Raw genomic sequence first — 19,527 nt, 5'->3', positions numbered from 1 at the left:
ACCCTTTTTCCAATCTAACCGGAGTAAAACAGCTCCATGTCAGAGTCCACGTCTACAAGGAGACAGAAACCTTGAACAACAACACGCAATTCTTGGCTCAGGGCTTTAAATTTGTCCCCAGTGACTGGTCATTCTTGGCTATACGTCAGAGAGCCGATGTGACTCAGTCGTTTGCTTTAACAGTTTCGATAAACGTCGATCTGTTTATTATCCACAGTTTTTTAAATTACATAGGATTTATATAAATTTAAAAGACAATTTACATAGTATTTTTCTCAGTTAGTATGCCATACTGTGTCTTAAAATATTTTTAAAGACTAGTTGTTTTTTTTCTGGAAACTGCCACACTAGGGTACTGGATAGCTTTTAAAGCCGTAGCTTAACATTTCCCGTGCGTGCCGCAGAAATGGCACAGTTAGCTACCTGACTACGAAAATAGCTGTCCTCTGTTATGGAAGGTCAATGAATCCGAATACATCAGACTGAATGTGACCGTGCGAAATGTCTGTATTGCCATGTGCCTTTTTTTATTCTCGATTACATGGCGAGTAGACACGCATGACTCTACTAAATTGTTCTGAACAATTTGACCGGTAGCATCGACAAAAACACTATCCAATAATGCTGGCGTATGCACGGTTTGTTAACCTTTTAAATCAGTCAAAAATACATATCAGACATGTCACTACTTGGTCTCCCGTCGGAGCTGCTTTCAATGCACAACAGAGAAAGGTGGACATTTTCCATAAAAACGTGGTAAGACATTTCCTTGACACATTAGCTTCTGGGGATGTCAGCAAATCTCGTATTTTTTCATATTATTTTTGTGATGAGTGACAAGAAAAAATTAAGCACAACGTGGTTACTCGTTCCAGGGACTGTTTGGAGTACCTGAACTGAGTACTCCGTCTGGCTTCCAGGTGGCGAAAAACAGAGTACTCAAGGAGACTGAGTTTCTTGTGAACGAAGCCTGCACAAACTCTCCTGGAGCCTTGACTGTGGAGACATTCGACAAACTGTCCAATAGTCTGTGCCAAGTGGCAGATTTGGTAAAACAAAGGTTCAAGCATTTCCAAGTGCACACAAATCATTTCAAAAGCAAACAATGGTGTCACATTGTATGTGATTACAAATTCTCCAGCCCTCACAGATCTCTTCCTCACAGGCAGATTTTATTAAAGTGGCTCATCCACACGCCGGATTCAGAGAGGCGGCTGAAAGGACCTGTATTGATATTGGCACAGTTGTTGAAAAGTATGACCAAATTCGGGTTTACACAGTATCAGTGTATTATAACATTATAAACCTTAGTTTTGACAAGTTACGATGTATGTTGACTTGTCTGACTGATTTGTCATCGGTTACAGGTTAAACACAAATGTGGATTTGTGTCAGAGCCTGAAGAATTTGTTAGACGACAAAGATGTTTTGGCCACCTTGGACCCTGAGACAAGGCAGGTGTTATAAATAAATAGTAATATGACATGTTGTAAACAAATAGTAATATGACTTGCTCTGGATCTGTCCATCTGTCTTTTTTTTTGTGACAAATACGTGTGAACTGTTTTCAGGAGAGTGGCTGAGCTATTCATGTTTGATTTCGAGATTAGCGGAATTCATCTCGATGAAGAAAAGGTATTCATGTACCCTACAAAAACATTCTACATGTAATGTTCAAACAGTTCTCTAACATGCGCCCTGGAAGCAGGCTATTTGTTCTAGTATTGATTATGCAGTAATATCTAATGATTGCGTAACGTGAGATAATACCACTGCATTGATTTCACGTTTACAGAGGAAGAAGGCTGTCGCTCTGAACGTCAAACTCTTGGATCTGAACAATGAATTCCTGATGGGCTCTCACACGCCAACCCAGATAGATAAACGGGTCCTGCCAGAACATATTCGCCACTGCTTCTCCATCGATGGCAATTACATACAGATTGGCAGCCTGCACGCAGACTCTCCAGATGAGCTGGTGTGTGCGACCATGCAGTCCTTTTACTGCTTCTATTTATTTATTTGTTTATTTCACTGTGGCTGTAAATAAATCAGCTGCTTGAGCGTTTGAGCTTTCTGTTTTGCAAGAAATATTTTGCCATGAAAAGAGAAAGATGATCAGCTGGGCTTGGGAAATTGTTTGTTGTTGTTGTTGTTGTTGTTATACAGTTGGACATGCTTTTGCTTGCTGAGTGTTGGGTTGTTTTCCCAGATGAAACACTCTGTCTGTTTTCACTTTGTTTAGGTGCGGGAAGCCGCATACAAAATCTTTCTCTACCCAAATTCTAACCAGCTGCTTTGCCTTGGTGAGCTTTTGGCTTGCAGACATGAACTGGCAAATCTAGTGGGCTATGAGTCGTTCGCGCATAGAGCTCTGAAAGGCACTATGGCTAAAACCCCAGGTAGGCGTTATGCTAACCTCAAACTGCCAAGCCGCGGTCTCCTAAGCACTCTTTGTCATTAAAAACTATATTTTAAAAAAAAAAAAAAAAAAGCTTTTGTGGTTGTCGACAAAAAATGTTTTGTTTTCTTTTTGAATCTTCAGAGACTGTAATGAAGTTTTTAAAGCTGCTGTCAGAGAAACTCTGGGACAGGTATAGACTTTCTACATGTGAACACGTCAGCCCCCCGCTCTGTGTTTATGTCTTTACGTTGTGAAGGAACACGTCTTCCCGCTTGTCAGTACATCATCTCTTTCTCAGGACATGAATGGGACTAAGTTAGGACCAGAACGCTTTGACATTTCTCCCATCTTGTGCCTTCTTTTTGTCTTTGCAATAACAGAACAGCAAGAGATTTCAGGATGATGAGCGAGATGAAGAAGAAAACACATTCAAGAAATCGAGTTTGTACTTTCTCTTTCACTTTTCTCTCTTCCACATCTTCTGTAAGAAAATTCAAACAGAAAATATACTTATTTTTCATGTCATTAGATTTCCACACATTTTCTCCTCTGTTCCCATTTCCATTAGACATGCAGAGTCAACTGTGTATATAGCTTTTCTATTCTATAAAACCTGTAAGAAACATGCTGTTACATTTTGTAACATGTAGGAGGGGCATGTGAAGTGTCTTGGTTGAAACGCGTTTTGTTTTTGGGCTTTGATCAGGAGCTCATGCCGTGGGATCATCCCTACTTCAGCAGTGCTATTCGCTCTGAACGGTAAGACTGAAACGCCTCAGGGCTCAGTCTTCTTTTTCTTGGTCTGCTTTTTAAACGGAACTGTATGTGTCTGACCTGTTTTCTCCTCATCTGAAGCGCCATGGGGGATGATCAATATTACTCTTGGCTTCGACTTAATATGAGTCACTCATTCAGACCTGTGTGTGAAGTCAAACATTTTTTTTCCCCATTACTAAGAATAACGTTTGCGTTTGACCAGCGCTGTGTGTGAAAAGAGATGTCATCTTGTTGTCGTGGTGGTTATTGTTGTTGTTTTTTCTCACAGAAGTAACATTGAGCCAGGCCAGTATAGCCCTTACCTGTCTCTGGGTGCCTGCATGGAGGGCCTGAACCACCTCTTCACTCAGCTGTTCCAGGTCTCATTCCAGGCTCAGGAGCCCAAGCCTGGGGAGGTATGGAGCGATGACGTTCGAAAGCTGGTAAGACCCGCCCCCCCCAAAGCTCTGATTGGCCACTGCTATGGTTTCAATCACCGATAATGTCAGTGCTTCAAATTCCAGGCACAACACTGCTGGATCAAGTCTTGTATATCAGATTTAGAAGGTACAATAATATTATGATTGGTAAAATAATTCGTGTCTCTGTTAGAAAACCCAGCATCATGTCCATCATCATCAATGACACTGGCAGATGTAATGTGTTTTTATCTGAAGTGCGTGTCTGAGTTTATACTCATTTTATACCAGATGCCACCTCTCACTGGTTGACTTCCATTGTTTTCCCCTAAATAAGGCACTAAAGCCCACATTTCCTATAGAGAGATATAGAGATATGTCAGTCTAGGATAAAACCATCCCCTAAATGAATTCAAATATAGTATTATTTATATAAATGAGTAATATATTAATGTCTCATATGTGTGGGTACATCTCAATGGGGCCAGTGTGAGGATTTTCTATAGAATATGAAACAAGTTGAATATGACTCTTGTTGTGGTCTTAGGGGTCCAATAAGTCTGTTATCTTATGACTGAAGCATAATTCAAGTCACTGTTCTGTCAGCCAAAAATGCAGTTGTTCCAGAGGAACTAGGCCTACATTTCATTTTCCAAGAAGTAGTAACTGGACCTTTTTACGTCTTGTTTGAAGTAACGGTTTCACCTGGTTTCTCATGTACACACACACACACACTCAGGCTTATTTTCACACATTTAGCCTTTGTGTAAAAGTTACACCACAGTGATGATGTGATCAAACAGAGGAAATTATGTATTTTACTGGTCTTTTACCAAAGCACTATTGTTTTGAGTGCATTGGTTCTGTATGGCGTGTCTGCTCTGTAATCTTCAGGCTGTTTGTTAACTTTGTGACATGTCTGTGTTGTCATTTTCAGGCTATGTTGTAAGTGTTAGTCTGTGACATGTCTTTGATGTCATTTTAAGTTACTCTAATGTGTCAGCAATATTTTCAGGCTGTGTTTTAACTGTTAGTCTGTGATATGTCTTTGATGTCATTTTAAGGCTGTGTTTTAACTGGTTGTTACTCTGTGATGTCATTTTCAGGCTGTGGTTCATGAGACTGAGGGGTTGCTAGGATACATCTACTGCGATTTTTTCCGCAGGCTTGACAAACCACATCAGGTACAGCGAAGATCCGTAACCACGACTCACAGATTCATATTAACGGCTTGTGGTAATGAGACATGACAGAGATGGGCTTATTAAAAATTAAACTCTGATTAACAGCTAGTCTGGCACTCATAGTCCTTTATAAACGTTAAGGAAAACTTATAATACTTTAGAACCAGTGTTCCTCCTTGTTGATGTTGCTAAGTAACGTCAGGGAAGAGAATTCAGCGTTCAGTGAAAGTGTGCTCAGGGTTAAACTGGTGAGTGTTCTTACTTTGACTGGAGTGTTAATGGTTCTGTTGGAAAGGACTGTCACTTCACTATCCGCGGCGGGCGGCTGAAGGAGGACGGAGAGTACCAGCTCCCCGTGGTAGTGCTCATGTTGAGTCTGCCTCCCCCTAGTGGCAACACCCCGTCACTGCTCACCCCGGGGATGATGGAGAACCTTTTCCATGAGATGGGACACGCCATGCATTCTATGCTGGGTCGGACCCGATACCAGCACGTCACAGGTTAGAACTGCTGCCACCGTCTGATATAAGCTACACCGGCCACGTGCCTCGGCTCAGCTCTAAAACTGTGTATGGAACAGTCTGCAGACATGGATCACAAACGTTTCCCCTTTTGTCAGGAACCAGATGCGCCACAGACTTTGCAGAAGTTCCTTCCATTCTCATGGAGTTCTTCGCCAACGATTACCGCGTTGTGAGTCAGTTTGCCCGACATTACCAGACAGGAGAGGTGAGTTACACCAAATACGCACGTTTTCCTCTGCTCTGCGTGGAATGAAATATCATTTTTCAGTGTCCTCACCACAGATGGTAACACGATATGACGTTGTGCACGTAACAATTGATAAACACAAAAGCTTACCGAGATTTTAGAGTAGACAAGCCACACAGCCCACCTGAGATTCTGTGTTTCCAGAGCTGAAAGAAAAACTGTGATTTGTTTTTGAAGTAGTACGTATAGCATTCAGTCAAAGAGAGGTGGGCTTTGCATTTATGAATATAAGAATAACACACAGTTACATGGGCGTTTTCTTGGGTCTTATTCAGGAAAAGTAATGCATGGTTTGCAGCTGATTGCATGAATGAAAATGGTTCCCTTTTTATGATGGTTCTGAACGGGTTTGCCATTCAGAGGGTCCTTTGAATGTTAAATGGTGTTTTGTTACCATAAACAAATGCGGAAACAAGTTTAGTGTCGGATCGGTTTTCATTTTTGGAGGTCAGTTGACGGAACTTTTCTATCATAGTAATCAAGATTACATTCTCACAAATTCAGAGTCGAACAAATTAAAGTTTGTTGTTATCTGTCAATGTTTCAATTGTCTGGGAGACGGCCTCTGTGGTTTGATGGGCATTGCTAAATCTTTCTGTAATCAACGTACTCATTTCCACAGCAGTGAATAGATAATTCCTCTCTCCCCCTCACTCCCTCCCTCTCTCTCTCTCCCCCTCCCTCCCTCCCTCCCTCCCTCTCCCCCTCCCTCCCTCCCTCCCTCCCTCTCTCTCTCCCTCTCTCTCTAGCCTCTTCCTGAAAGCATGATCTCTCGTCTGTGTGAATCGAAGAGGCTTTGTGGAGCGGCTGACACTCAGTTACAGGTACCGGTCATTTCAGCTCAGGCTGCTGTGGGTGTGTCTGTCCTGTGTGTAAAGAACCCCGACTGTTTAAAAAAAAAAAAAAAAAGCCCTGTGTAGCATTAGGGGTAAGGTTTCCAGAGGCCCAACCAGAGAGATATGGGATTAAAGCCCACACCTGACAGATCACAGATGTCCCCACGAGTTAGGGACGTCACCCTGAGTGATCGCTATAATTTGTTCTGGATAGAAACATGAGCTAACAGAATCAGTGTAAATCTGTACCTTGATGTATTGCTTTTCTTGAGGCAAGGGGAAATCACATGGGTCACATGGGTGTTTGTCACTGTTGTTTTGAAATAGACAGGGATTTGTGTCTAGAGTTTAAGTTAGTACACCATGCTATTTCTAATCAGGTAAATATTGTTTATAACACATTAAGATGTCTAACACTGTGATTATCAGTCTGTATCTGTATTCTCGTGGTTATTAACCTGCCTTAAATGGGACATTCCAGAAACGTCATCAGAAAAGCAGCAGCCCTCTGGCAGTGTGACAGAAAATTTATGGATCCTGCACTCTGATTAGCCAGTCTATATAAACAGGTTCAGCTGCTCTCTATAACTGTTGAGATGAATTTTTTTTTGTTTGGTTTTAATTACTGTAGGTGTTCTATGCTGCTTTGGATCAGGTTTATCACGGTAAACCTCAAAACAAAACAACCACCGACATTCTCAGAGACATTCAGGAGAAGTTTTACGGATTACCTTATGTTCCCAACACGGTAAGTTACCCTCCCAGAACCTTTGGCCCATGACTTGACCCGTCGCCAGGAGTCTGTTTGGCTCTGTGTGTCGGCATGAACATTACATAACATTACTGTAATGTGCAGTAGACAGAGAAATGAGTTGATTGAGTTTGATTGAGTTTTGAAGCAGTCTAACTGTCGCCCTGTGTTGTGGGGCAGTCTAACTGTCGCCCTGTGTTGTGAGGCAGTCTAACTGTCGCCCTGTGTTGTGGGGCAGTCTAACTGTCGCCCTGTGTTGTGAGGCAGTCTAACTGTCGCCCTGTGTTGTGAGGCAGTCTAACTCTCGCCCTGTGTTGTGAGGCAGTCTAACTGTCGCTGTGTGTGTTTCAGGCTTGGCATCTGAGGTTCAGTCACCTGGTTGGCTATGGTGCTAAATACTACTCCTACCTCATGTCCAGGGCTGTGGCCTCCATGGTGTGGAGGCAGTGCTTTCTCAGGGACCCCTTCAACAGGTAGGAGGTGCACAGCAGGAGGTCCTGAACCCCCACACAGACTTTCTCATAGTGTTTCTGAACATTAATTTTCGCACATTGTCAGTTGTCCTTTCCAAAAATATATCGATTGTTTGACTGGTTTAAATCTGTTCCTGCCGGGAGGTTTTGTGAAAGGTATCGAAGTCTGTATGACAGACAGTCCTGTCTCGATTGTGTGTCGTTTCTCTATTTGACAAGCTTGTTCAGTTACCATTTCACAGCTCAGAGAGTTCTAGAACGAAAAGGTGTTAGAGGAGTAGTAAGCTGTGGCTGAACTGTAAAGTAAGGAATGCAGGGTGTTGTAGTCTTTTCGATCCTTCTCTCCTGTCCTCACAGGGACATGGGTGAACGCTATCGCAGAGAGATGCTCGCCCACGGAGGTGGAAAGGAACCCATTCTTATGGTTAAAGGTGAATACATCTGTCACTCTATCACGTGTGTAGTTCCCCCCCTACACACATTTTCCACTGTCTCTAGTGTGTCTCTCTCATGGCTTGTCAGAAAGACATGACCGTAGAAATTAGAAATTGCAGGATCTAGTGACTATATTATGCAGGAAATGATTTGCACAACAATGCATCTTTTTTCCATTTACTTTGTGTGTGTACTCGTTTTTTGACTGCTGCCTTTTGGTCGGATTGTTTAGTTGCTTTTTTTTTTTTTTTGCTCAAGTGTCTTCAAACTAACAGTATCAGTAAATAGCTTATTACAAGCAAAGAATTTTTACATGCACACAAATCTTACTTTAATGACCCAAATGTCTGAAATAGCCTTTGTAAACAATTTCAGTGCTTTCTCTGAAAGCCTATGGATTCATGGAGACTTTGGTGCTGTATTTTTTTTGCAGGGATGCTGCAGAAGTCGCCCACTGTAGAAGACTTTGTGGATGCTCTAGTGTTAGACATTGACTCTGATTCCAGTCCTGCTTGAGCCCCTGAGGACACCAGCGCTGGACCTTTTTAAAACTTTTTATGGTGTTAAATAAAAAGGGACAACATTGTTGTGCAATAGGGAAGTTATGAAAATGTTTGAAGATATTTTATCATACACTGTTGTGAATTTGCTGTGGCCAGTAAAAACACTGAACAAAAAACAACTTGTTAAATCTCTGAGAGCACTCTTTGAAATATTTTATTGCAGTGTCAAATGACACTCACGGGGTTGGATGTCTTTACTACACAAACCGAACTCAGTGGACAACAGATTGCCTCACAAACCATGTCATCATATTTGACATGTTTTATATACATACAGTATATGTTTCAGAGTGCTCTTATAATAAGATTTGACAAGGTTTTTTTTTTCCAATTTTCAGCACAATCCATAGAACCTCAGGAACTCAAAGCATACCTCCCGATTTAGCATGAAAACATGAACAGGGTTCTTTACCTCTGTGTACTATGTTGTGTGTAAAAAACTAACTGTTCACTTCATCTGCTTTGACATGTAAAATCAAATGTCAGCAATTTAGGTTTCTGTGTAAATTTCAGATTTTAAAACAATATTTTTAAAAGTCTGCCTGAAGCCAATCCTGCCTCTTGGTGGTTCTCCTGTGATCATGGTTAAAACCTGATGTGTCCTGGGGGGTATTCCAGAAAGCAGGTTTAGTGAAAATTCAGAATTGCTTAACTCAGCAAGTAGTAAACCTCCCAGTAGAAGAGCCCTATGGCTTCATTCTCCTAGCAAAACAAAAGCATAGGGCTCTTCTATTAGTTAACTCACAGTAAGTGGTAAACCTCCTAACTGAAGGGTTCTCCCTTAACCCACTGTCTGGAACACCCCCTTGCTCCACGTTTTAAGTGTGACAGACTGGGTATTTTAACATTTCTAAAACATGCTTGGTTTACCTTGTGCCATATCCTTGTTTTGATCAGCACCCTGTAGTGTATTTGACTGAAGACGTCAGTGACTGTGTCCGTGGAGTTTATCGTCAGTCAGAGATTCCGAGTTCTGATTTTCTCTCTTTCCCAGTGCCAACACTCACCATTAAGCTCATCTAAGAAATCACTAAACCCTTATGGCGTGTAAATCAGGTGGGCAAACCCCTGGTTTGAATGAAAACAGAATGAGTCTGGGGTTTCCCAACACACACTTAACTTTACACTTAGGACGTGCAATAGATGGGAATTGAAGTGAAAGACCATAATAAATCCTCCAATAAAAACTACACAAGACTGAAGTGGTTTTTTTTTTGTACTTTATTCGTCTATACAAAACACCATCACACGCCAGAGAAGAACCTGAGAAAGAAAGGCAAAACTGATTAGACTATGTGAGCAGATTAAACTGTATCATGATAAACACAAGCCATCATATGTACTGCTGTGTGTATATTTGTGTGTGTGTGTGTGTGTGTGGCCCTCACCTCTACGCCTCTTTCTCTGGAGCAGCCTCCTCGGTGCCCTTGGTGTTGCGTGTGTAGATCACCTGTGCTCTGTGCTTTGACACCAGCTTGATCATACCTACAGACAAGACAACGCCCACATTTAACAGATTCACTTAGGCAAGAACAATTCAAGTCTCAGGACCCCTGTGATCATTCACAGTTCTGCAAAGATGCTCCAGCGCTGATTATGTCACCGTATTTCCAAAGGCCCTGCTGGCCTCAGCTGTTTGGAGTCCAGTGTGTATCTGGTCTCATAGTACTAATCTAGGACAACATACTCAAGGAGTTCAGTGATCTGTGCTGCTGAATACAGGCAGCACAAAGGAACTGATCAAAAGGAAAAGCAGCTGTAATTTGACTAGGGTGTTTATATCGTAAAAAAAAAAAAAAAAAAAAAAAGCCTGTGTTTCTTTAATTACTGAACCCACAGTGTCTGTATGAGGTCCTGACAGAAGACAGACCAAAAATAAGGCAAACAGACCTTGGCACTAACATGGTTAAGTCATGGTTTATCAAACAAGCCAATGAACACACATTCCTGTAGAGTGTTCCTACTGACTGACCATCAACACAGTCCCGGCGAATCAGTTCGCACAACTAAATGATTATTCTGACAATTTCCAAACACAAAGATGGACATGGACTGGGGAGAGCAGTGCCAACTTGTGTCTGATCGATTTTTCACTGGTTTCATTCTGCTACCTGTCTCTTGACCTGTGTATGGACACTGCTTCAGTCAACTAATAGCAGTGGCCAATCTGTGTCTTCATTGTGGTGTTCATACACTGATATTTAAACTTCTTCCAAATGCATTATGGGAACTGCTTCTTTCGTTTCTACATTTCTGCATGTTTTCGAATGTTCCCTGAGCTTTGAAGAGAAAACAAACCATAATAAAATGAATTAGTTCTTATGGATGCTTCCATCATCCTACCTTTACGGGAAAAAATGTGAAATATTAGGGCCTGTCCCAATTCTCTGCATCACTCCCATTCCTTGAAACCTCTCTTCATTAACAAGATAAAATCGATATTTCTTTTTGTAAGGGCATTTATGTAATGTGCTTTGCTTCAACACACTCAGAAGAGTGTTGAAAGTTAGAATTTTACTAACTTCAGTAGAGGTGGATAGAACGTAAACAACCCAGGTAAAGATACCTGGGTTCTTTTCCAGCATTCAAAATCATAATTCAAAAAAGAAAAAGGAAAAAAAAAAAGTAGAAAGATGGACTTGGATCTGATGTTGAAGGGGTCAGACTCAAAACCCACAAGGTCCAGTGGACTTAAGTACCTTTGCCAAGCAGTTCCAGAAGAGCAGCGCGGGCCAGGGAGCCTCTGATCTTCAGTCTTTCAGACACCACGGCGGGTGTGATGAGCTTGTAGTTGGGAACCTCTTTGTACAGTTTGTCATAAGTGGCCTTGTCAAAGAGAACCAGGTTGTTCAGCTTGTCCCTCACCTTTCCTTTGGACCACTTCTACTCGAGACAAAAACCCCACAGCAAACAAAAAGTTACACCACAGTTCACACACAATAATAAAGGAAAACAGACAGACACTGATCAAGCAAAACTCTAAATACAATCAACCTTAATACATGACACTGCTTCCACAAAGCTTTCGAATACAGTATTGTGATAGAAAATGTGGACAAAATAAATAAGCGCCTCTACCTTCTTTTTGGCTTTGCCCCCGGATTTGTTGACGGGATCCTTGTCCTTTTTGGACTTTCCCGAATCCTTCTTTTGCTTGGAATCTTTAGGCGGCTGAAGGAAACAAAAAATTACCATTAGCGTCGTATATTTCCACTACTGCGCTCGGGAAATCGTTCATTTTTCATTGATGGCCGGAATGCAATTTACTCGAACCCAAACTACCACCGGCGAGCTCAAATAATTCCTATTTTTCTCCCACCAGACTGCAACACGCGCAGGCCTCATGCACGTTACAATGCCGACTTCAACGCTAGCTGGCATGCTAATCATACCGTATGTGACAATGTTAAAGAGATTCAATAATTCGCGACCCAAACCACACCTACATATTATTTAATTGTTTACACATAATGAGCCATCATATTTCACAGATAAAAATGTCCAGAAAAGTGCTACAAGCTTTTTATTTCAATTGAACTTAGGCCCATGCGCTCACCATGTTGGGGCTTCGCGAGCAGCTAGAGAGAGAGGAAGTGCAGGAGCTCGCACGTCCGCTTTGTCCACCCTCTTCTTCGGCAAACCATTTCAGTGTAGATTTGCAATGTTGCCGCACACTTCTGCCCCCTGCAGTACTGGCAATTAACTGTAAATTCTATTCCATACTCTTTAATTGTGAGTTATCACCCTGAGATGTACTCCACTCCCTACAGTTTAAGCCTATGAATAAATAATATGGCATTAAGTTCTGTGATATTTTATTATCTACATGACAAACTTACTGAGCTGCCCAAAGAATTTTTTTCCTTACTGTCTAAAATTTGATGCAACACAACAACAAACATATTTTCTAATGAGCAAATTTTTCTTACACAGAAACATGATTTACACACAAAATACTTTCATTAAATAAAAATCCATCTTTCCAGCAAATATGTCAACATTAATGCATGTTATGTTTCTCTTTGCTTTATTGTTGTATGGGTAGGTGTAAGTCCAGTCCTGGCTACTGGTCCCATTAGCCAGATTCATATTGTTATCCTGCAGCGCTCTGGGAGATTTGAGGGAACGGGGGAACAGCATGTAAAAAATCATGTTTAAATCTGATACTGTCCATTGCATCATTCTCCGAGTTTCCTTGGAGAGAAAAGTGTTTGGATAGCTTATTTCATTATCGTTAGAATGAAAGTCCTGCTGTAAGAGAATCATCTGTAATAACCGAGTGTAGTTGGGAGAACTAATAGATGTAGAATGGAAAAAAAAAACACTAACCAATATCTAAAATTACAATTTCATTTATTTATTTTCTTCCAGTTCTGTATTTAACAACAGATCAGTGGAAACAATGTTTGTTAGATGAAATTACTTAACATCTAAAATGCAAAAAAAAAAATTTAACGGTCAAAATGCTACAACAGTGTCACACTAAGGAGGTGTCATTACACACGAACATTTACTGATAACGTGGCTGTAGTGTAGGTGTGAGCCCTAATCAAAATGGCCTTTTAAACACCATCACAGTTAGACAAATAAAAAAAAAAAATCACAGCTGACAATTAACACATTCAGTATTCGTCTTTCTTTCATAATATTTCTCAAACAACGAAAAAGAAAAAAAAAAAAATTCACAAAACATAAAAATGTGCATTAGTGACGAGTAAATGTCATACACAGTTGTACTAGTATTGCTCTTGTGGGGTTTATAAAAATCATAGCATTTCTCACTAAAACTCGTTGTGTGTTGTTTGCATAGAATGAAGGAATGCACACTTAAAAAGTACAGTACCTTCTGTTAGACACCAACAAACTTGGAGATGAACTAAAATCTAACATAACCCTGAAACATTCAAAAACTACTTCACATTCAAAAACCACTGTCCTCAGCGGAGGGCCCGTGGTATGCTGTGTTTTGTGCAACTTCAAAGAACCGTGCTAAAGAAAGCTTTCCCTATGAGTGTTTTAAAAGTTCAAACACATTCACATCTGTCTATAGACTCCAGTTGCAGCCCAACTATAAATAAAAGCTTAAATAACCATGAAGAAATAACTAGGCAGATTAGGTAATATTTGTCCAGATTATAAGACTTCTACCAGGAACCAAGGCATGATTTTAAATAATATTCTTGCCTCTAAAACCTATCACAGTTTAACATCATTTCCAGTCATAAGACTCAAATCCATCTTTTCTCCAGTTAATGCAGAACGATTGTAATGTTTAGGTGGAAGGTGGAGAGGGAGCTGGTAAATCTTAGAGTGGGTTTAGAGTTTCAAAATACCACAAAAAAGTGTCCAGTCAAACATAATCTAACCTAATCCAGTGTTTCTCAACCCAGTCCTGAGTGTTCTCCTGCCCTGGACAGATTTGTTGTAGGACTGCTCAAGCATACCTGATTCAGCTGATCAGCCGACTGCCACACAGAGCGCCAACTCACTGAGATTCAAGGCTAAAACAGATTCGTGCAGGGCACGAATGGACTGGGTTAAGGTTAAAAAAAATAAATACTGGTTTAAACCATGTGAAGAAAATACTTTTGGGGAGTATCTAAAATAGACTCCTAAACTAGAGACTTAAAAAAAAGTCTATCCAACCTACGCCGATGTGAAATCTGAACAGAGCATTTAAGAGTCTGACCGGTCTTAAAACGTTTCCGTCAGTGTGGTTGAGCAGTAGAACATGAGACCGCTGCCCTGTGGCACCGTTGCCTTTGGCTTTGGGTGAAGACTTTGTAAATCATTCAGTCTTCTTGGGCACGTGGCCCATTTTGGTGCGAATGTTACGCAGCAGGAAGAAGCCGACCGTAGTCAGCGCGCAGGTCACCTCGGCCACCCAGAAGGCTGTGTCCCAGCTGTAATGCTTGGCAATGGTGCTGAATGGAAGTCCAGCGAGAAAAGCTCCAACTGGGATTAAAGAGGATGTGTGGTGTGAGCAACTGAACTATGCGAATGACAGGTCTGGAGGTCACGCGGTGTAAATGCAAATTAGCGACGGACTTACCGTTAGCCATGAGAGCCACGATGGCATGTGATGTCCCACAGTAGTTAGAGGGAGCGCTCTCATTGGCTATCACGCCAAACAACGCGATTGGTCCATATGAGGAGAATCCAAAAACAGCCCCCAGAATTAATATCCAGATCTGTGAGACAAAACGGGAGCTTTCCAGCACTTACTAACAAACTACATAATAGTATTTTACAGACAGCACATTGCATTTGTGTGGTAACACTCAAGAGGTGAGAGACATCTGAAATGTAAAAGATAATAAAACAAAAGAATGGCAAATGTGACCATGAATTAAACATTAAAAGTGAAGAGAAGGCGATAGAAATCTCTACCTCCTGTTCTGAAACTCCAATCAGTTCAGATATTGGATGAAGAGCCACTACCCAGAGAGAGGCCTCCTGAGAGAGCAGATACTGTCATTATTAACATCGTAGTGTAGCAAACAGTTATACAGCTACCATCAGGATTTAAATATGATAGGTAAAGAAATGAACAGCTGAATGACAGAGTATCTATGTTAACGTGTATGTGAAGGATCCAGGACATAGTTTAAGATGGAATCCAACGTTGGTTAAATTGATATCAAAGCTAATGTTGCTGTCTGTTGCTTCATTTTGGAAGTTTAGAACTGAACTGTTACCTTTGGGACCTCTGGTGTGATAGTGACCCGGAAGAGATACATTGACACAAACATCCCAGCCATCATGGAGAGGAGGAGGCCATGGCGTGGGTTCCCATGACTACCTAGTCCCTGCTGTACAGGGCAAAGCAAAGACATGATGAGTCCTGACTGGTACATGTGCTATAGTCTATATACAGATACAAAACCAACCACAGTCTAAATCTGCTCTGTCCTTATGTCGAGTGATTAAAGGAGACACAGAAATGGAACGCCTCACATCTGAAATTTTGCACATGTTATATCTCCCAGAGATCTTAAACAGGTTTTTCCTCATTTTTTATGATGTTTCAGCCGTCCTGAGACGTGACTTACTCGAGCTACGGCCTTGTCAGAGAGATAACCGGCCGCCAAGCTGCCCGCAAAGCCTCCCACCTCCAGAGCGCTCATATAGGAACTGCCTTTATACCAGACACACACAAACACAACAGAATCACACACATACATTAATTACTACATAAATAGATTCTGTGACCTATGGCAACAGAGCTCAGTCTGCCTTTGACTGGACAGACACTCTCTGCTGCATTTAACTACTGGCCCACAAATCATTTCATTGGTTTGTCACTTTACATTCAAATACACATTCAAAAATAATGTGTTTATTTAAAAAATCATTTGACATCCACGGTAGGCGACCTCCGTGGCTGAGCCGCGAGTCTTACCCATCAGTGCAGACTGGCCCTTCTCCTGCATGAGAAAGAGTTGGCCCCAGTCGGTGCATGCTATCTTCACCCCAAACACCACCAGGTAACCAAAAGACAGGAGCCACAGGTAAGGAGAGAGGAGGAACTCCTTCAGCGTGCTCTCATCGTTAGGAGCTGCTGTAGCAAGGAGGACAACAGAATGACTGCGTTCATAAATCAGGCACAGACAGCGACATATTCCTCTGTTTGTGTGTGTGTGTGCATAAAACACAGTGACAGACACACAGAAGTAGACCGATCCATAAATTGCTTTTCCTTACTGCAGGCCTTGAGCAGATTCTGCATGGCAATTCTAAGAGAGCTTCAAAGATTCAGTGGTCATGTGCTCTCTGTTTTAGCTGTTCACAAACACGTGTTATTAAATGGAGCCTGAGCTTGATAAGTAGCTGACTGCACTGCAGGGTTTTATCCAACTTTTCTTCACCATTGCAGTTAAGTGCTATGTTAAAATACATGTTGTCTCATTCACCTTGCAGAGACCAAGGTGAATGGCTAATTTTATATTTGGCTTGTCTGGTCTGTCCTTCACAGTAAATATTTTAACATAATCTTTTCGATGGTTTTCAGTGGGGTCGTCTTCTTTTGCCATGGAGTCACCAATAAAACACATTGCATTACAGGGCCATTCTGTGACTTATCACCATTTTCAGAATGGATTTTGGTATGGCTTATGCAAACGTTACCTTCATCTGGATTTAAGAAAGGACAACGTCACAAAATTACATCATAGTTCTAATCCATAAATTCTATTCATAATACCCTACTGACATTAAAAAGTCTGACGTTAAAATTCTGAACAGTAAATGGCAACCCACCCATACTGTGGTATACAAAATATCTGACTGACATCATCAATTTATTCATTATGACATCATCACAGTCTCATCCATGACATCACCCCTGACCTCCTTTTGATCCTTTGCTCTGTTTGGCGTCGGGCTGAATGTTGGGCAGTCCCACGTCGCTGGGCTCGTTCTTAATGAAGAACAAACAGGTGAAAGCGATGCCCATGCAGACCGCCCCAGACATGGCCAGGATGGTCCTCCAGTCGTAGTACTGAACGAGCACAGTCGCCACAATGGGGCCCGCGCCCCCGGCCAGATTCATACTGCACGACAGGACTGCCCACCACGTTCCAAACTGGGACGGCTCAAACCACTGCACCAAGGACAGAATTAAAAAAAACAAACAAAAAACCCTTATCAGTGGAGCGGCAGTGTGGATACTGTTTCAGTATCACTGAAACATAGTCCAATTAAAACCTTACCCGGACACATACGTGTTTATTACGCTGGCAAACTGTGATGAATGTTTCTCCCAGCATGTGATGTTAGCTGGTTTTAAGCAAGAGTATACAGTAAGTCAGCACCATCAGCTGAACAGTATACAGTAAGTCAGCACCATCAGCTGGAAACTACGCCTTTTCTTGGTTACAGTGCGTTTCCATTGTTTTATTTAGACTGTGGATGACTAGGGGGGGCTGAGGAGTTTGTGTGTGAATACCAGGCTCTGTAACACTATCCCCACCCCCCACCCCTCAACAAAAAAGCACTTCAGAAGGCTCTACTTACTGTCTCTGTGTGAAAATACCATGTTAACAGCAGGGTGTATGTCTCACAGTTGTCTCTATACACAAACACACGTGAGAGACCACAGTCACTCCTATGTGCTGAAAATACACCTGACCTTTTCTTTTTCTCCACACACATGCAAGATAAATTTCCACATCCACCGAGGAATCAAACCCCTTACAATTACAATTCAGTGATAAAAGCTACATGTTATATTTTGTTATATATTAATGAACTACATAATGAATGAACAGGCATGAAAAGCTGAAGGCCTATTTTAATTTAACGACTGCTCGGTTTCAGTCTAGGCTTCCTGACCGTGACACCATGAACATACAGTCCTCAGCATTCAGCTGGCGCGAGCTGATGGAGCCATGCCCAAAAGCCCAAAAGGCCAGCGCTATGAGAGGCCAGGGGTGAGAATGCCTTACCAGTCCTGTCACAAAGCCAACAACTGAATGACAGGTGCTCACTCTGATTGGTATCAGGCTGGGTAAACACACACATAGAGTTTCTCTTTATGGGAATGGCATAGTGCTTGGCATTTAAATAAAATGTGAGGAATTCCCTTTGTACCGATACGCTGTGCACACTCTGAATGTTGTTAACCTGCCTGAGCTTAACACGTTCTGGGTGCAACTGTTGCTTCAATACCTATACATTAACAATTAGACAGTGTTCCCGCCACCTAGCTGAACAACTTTTCCATAACTTGCTGCTGGTTGTTTCAGGTAATGGGATAAAGTCTTTGGGGTCTCTGAGGAGTCTTACCTTCCTGAGGACTTTGCCACACAGTGGCCAGCCCAATCCTTGGCCCAGACCGTTGACAAACCACAGCGCCGCAAAGACCGCAACCGTGGACGACCAGGAGAAAAACACGTTGATGGCGCCCACCACGAAGAGCCCAATGGAAAAGAGCCAGCGTGCACTGAGCTGGTCTGAGAGCACTCCACTGATGAACTTGCTGATAGCATAGGCCAACGTCTGGCTACTGGTGATGAGTCCTGAGATTAACCATGCACACACAAACACAACACAGTTTTCCCCAAATGACCTCCTATGTTACAATGAAAGTCTCAATGACACTTTGTGTCTCATTCGTCCATCATGTACAAATAAGTAGTTATGCCTGTATAACTGTCGTTTTGATCATCATTTTTTAAACGTGTTTTGGAACATTATGTTAAAAACATGCAGAGCACTGTTCTCACCAAGGTCGTCTTTATCCAGTTTGATTTCCTCCATCACGGACGGCATCACAAAGGAGAAGGTTTTCCTGTTGAAGTAATACAACGTGTATCCCAAAAACATGGACGAGAAAATGACGGTGCGGTAATATCCATAACCTGTGGCCCCCATCGCTCCGCAGTCCCACTGAACACTCTGAGAAAAATACTGACGGATCAAGAAGTGTTTCCAAAACTGCGCTTTCTCCTTTTGTGTGACGGCGAGGTACGAGCCCACTGCAATATCAAGAGACCTTGTCTCCAGGAGAGGGAAGCCTGTCTCCTTAAGCGGTCAGAGGAGGGCTCTAATCATCACGTCTCTCCTGGATAACAACAACAACAAAAAGAGGGACAGAATCACTGCTGTGCTTGAGTACTCAAGACAAAGACTGAAGACAAAGAGTGAGAGAGAGGGAACTGAGTGAACAGGGTTGATTCAATCAGTCCAACATGTGAGATAAAAATGGAAACAGAGGTCATGTCCCCGTTGCAGGTTTACCTGACGACGCAAAACGCAAAACACAGCTTCTTTTCTCTTCCTGTGCAACCTGTCAACAGCAAAAAGGAGCATTCTAATTAGTTCTGCTTTGTCTGCCCAAATGCTATATGCATTTCTAACTTCACTGTTGAGAGGAGTTTGCACCTCTTTCCAGTTCTGCTCCGCTCCATGCTCAGATGAGAACTCCAAAAAAAT

General features: G+C 42.0%; 3 protein-coding genes across 4 annotated transcripts; 1 reads left to right on the top strand and 2 right to left on the bottom strand.

Moving 5' to 3' along the window:
- Positions 1–475: 475 nt before the first annotated feature.
- mipepb (mitochondrial intermediate peptidase b) lies at positions 476–8,871 on the top strand. The gene is made up of 19 exons (XM_030792684.1): positions 476–756; positions 876–1,049; positions 1,166–1,254; positions 1,368–1,454; positions 1,572–1,635; positions 1,796–1,978; positions 2,246–2,402; positions 2,546–2,594; positions 2,785–2,845; positions 3,111–3,163; positions 3,450–3,603; positions 4,686–4,763; positions 5,059–5,263; positions 5,383–5,492; positions 6,284–6,358; positions 7,002–7,118; positions 7,473–7,594; positions 7,952–8,025; positions 8,463–8,871. The coding sequence occupies exons 1-19, from the start codon at positions 622–624 to the stop codon at positions 8,543–8,545; spliced, it is 2,070 nt and encodes a 689-aa protein (XP_030648544.1). The 5' UTR covers positions 476–621; the 3' UTR covers positions 8,546–8,871.
- Positions 8,872–9,797: 926 nt separating this feature from the next.
- rps25 (ribosomal protein S25) lies at positions 9,798–12,204 on the bottom strand. Its single transcript, XM_030792451.1, has 5 exons — positions 12,149–12,204; positions 11,671–11,763; positions 11,292–11,475; positions 9,981–10,077; positions 9,798–9,855 (listed from the first exon to the last, which is right to left on the bottom strand). Exons 1-4 carry the CDS (start codon positions 12,149–12,151, stop codon positions 9,983–9,985), a joined length of 375 nt encoding a protein of 124 aa, XP_030648311.1. The 5' UTR covers positions 12,152–12,204; the 3' UTR covers positions 9,798–9,855; positions 9,981–9,982.
- Positions 12,205–14,380: 2,176 nt separating this feature from the next.
- Positions 14,381–18,966, bottom strand: slc37a4b (solute carrier family 37 member 4b). Of its 2 annotated transcripts, XM_030793082.1 has the most exons (9): positions 18,819–18,966; positions 18,379–18,611; positions 16,942–17,194; positions 15,995–16,150; positions 15,645–15,730; positions 15,291–15,404; positions 14,983–15,048; positions 14,645–14,783; positions 14,381–14,547 (listed from the first exon to the last, which is right to left on the bottom strand). In XM_030793082.1, exons 1-9 carry the CDS (start codon positions 18,964–18,966, stop codon positions 14,381–14,383), a joined length of 1,362 nt encoding a protein of 453 aa, XP_030648942.1. The 2 variants fall into 2 exon arrangements, with proteins under 2 accessions (XP_030648942.1, XP_030648943.1); XM_030793083.1 differs by lacking the exon at positions 14,983–15,048.
- Between the last annotated feature and the right edge of the window lie 561 nt (positions 18,967–19,527).

The sequence above is a fragment of the Chanos chanos genome, chromosome 15 (genome assembly GCF_902362185.1).
Source record: "Chanos chanos chromosome 15, fChaCha1.1, whole genome shotgun sequence".
NCBI lineage: Eukaryota > Metazoa > Chordata > Actinopteri > Gonorynchiformes > Chanidae > Chanos > Chanos chanos.
Note: the sequence above shows the minus strand (reverse complement) of the source record. Positions and strands in the feature narration are given on the sequence as shown.

Coding starts and splice junctions, on each gene's coding strand:
- mipepb (XM_030792684.1), top strand. CDS start 622: ATGCTGGCGTATGCACGGTTTGTTAACCTTTTAAATCAGTCAAAAATA. Junction 757..875: donor ACATTTTCCATAAAAACGTG/GTAAGACATTTC, acceptor TACTCGTTCCAG/GGACTGTTTGGAGTACCTGA. Junction 6,359..7,001: donor CGGCTGACACTCAGTTACAG/GTACCGGTCATT, acceptor TAATTACTGTAG/GTGTTCTATGCTGCTTTGGA.
- rps25 (XM_030792451.1), bottom strand. Junction 11,476..11,670: donor GGGGCAAAGCCAAAAAGAAG/GTAGAGGCGCTT, acceptor TGTCTCGAGTAG/AAGTGGTCCAAAGGAAAGGT. Junction 10,078..11,291: donor TCTGGAACTGCTTGGCAAAG/GTACTTAAGTCC, acceptor TCTTGTCTGTAG/GTATGATCAAGCTGGTGTCA.
- slc37a4b (XM_030793082.1), bottom strand. CDS start 18,966: ATGGGGGCCACAGGTTATGGATATTACCGCACCGTCATTTTCTCGTCC. Junction 15,731..15,994: donor GGGCCAGTCTGCACTGATGG/GTAAGACTCGCG, acceptor TCTGGTATAAAG/GCAGTTCCTATATGAGCGCT. Junction 15,049..15,290: donor TCACACCAGAGGTCCCAAAG/GTAACAGTTCAG, acceptor CTGCTCTCTCAG/GAGGCCTCTCTCTGGGTAGT.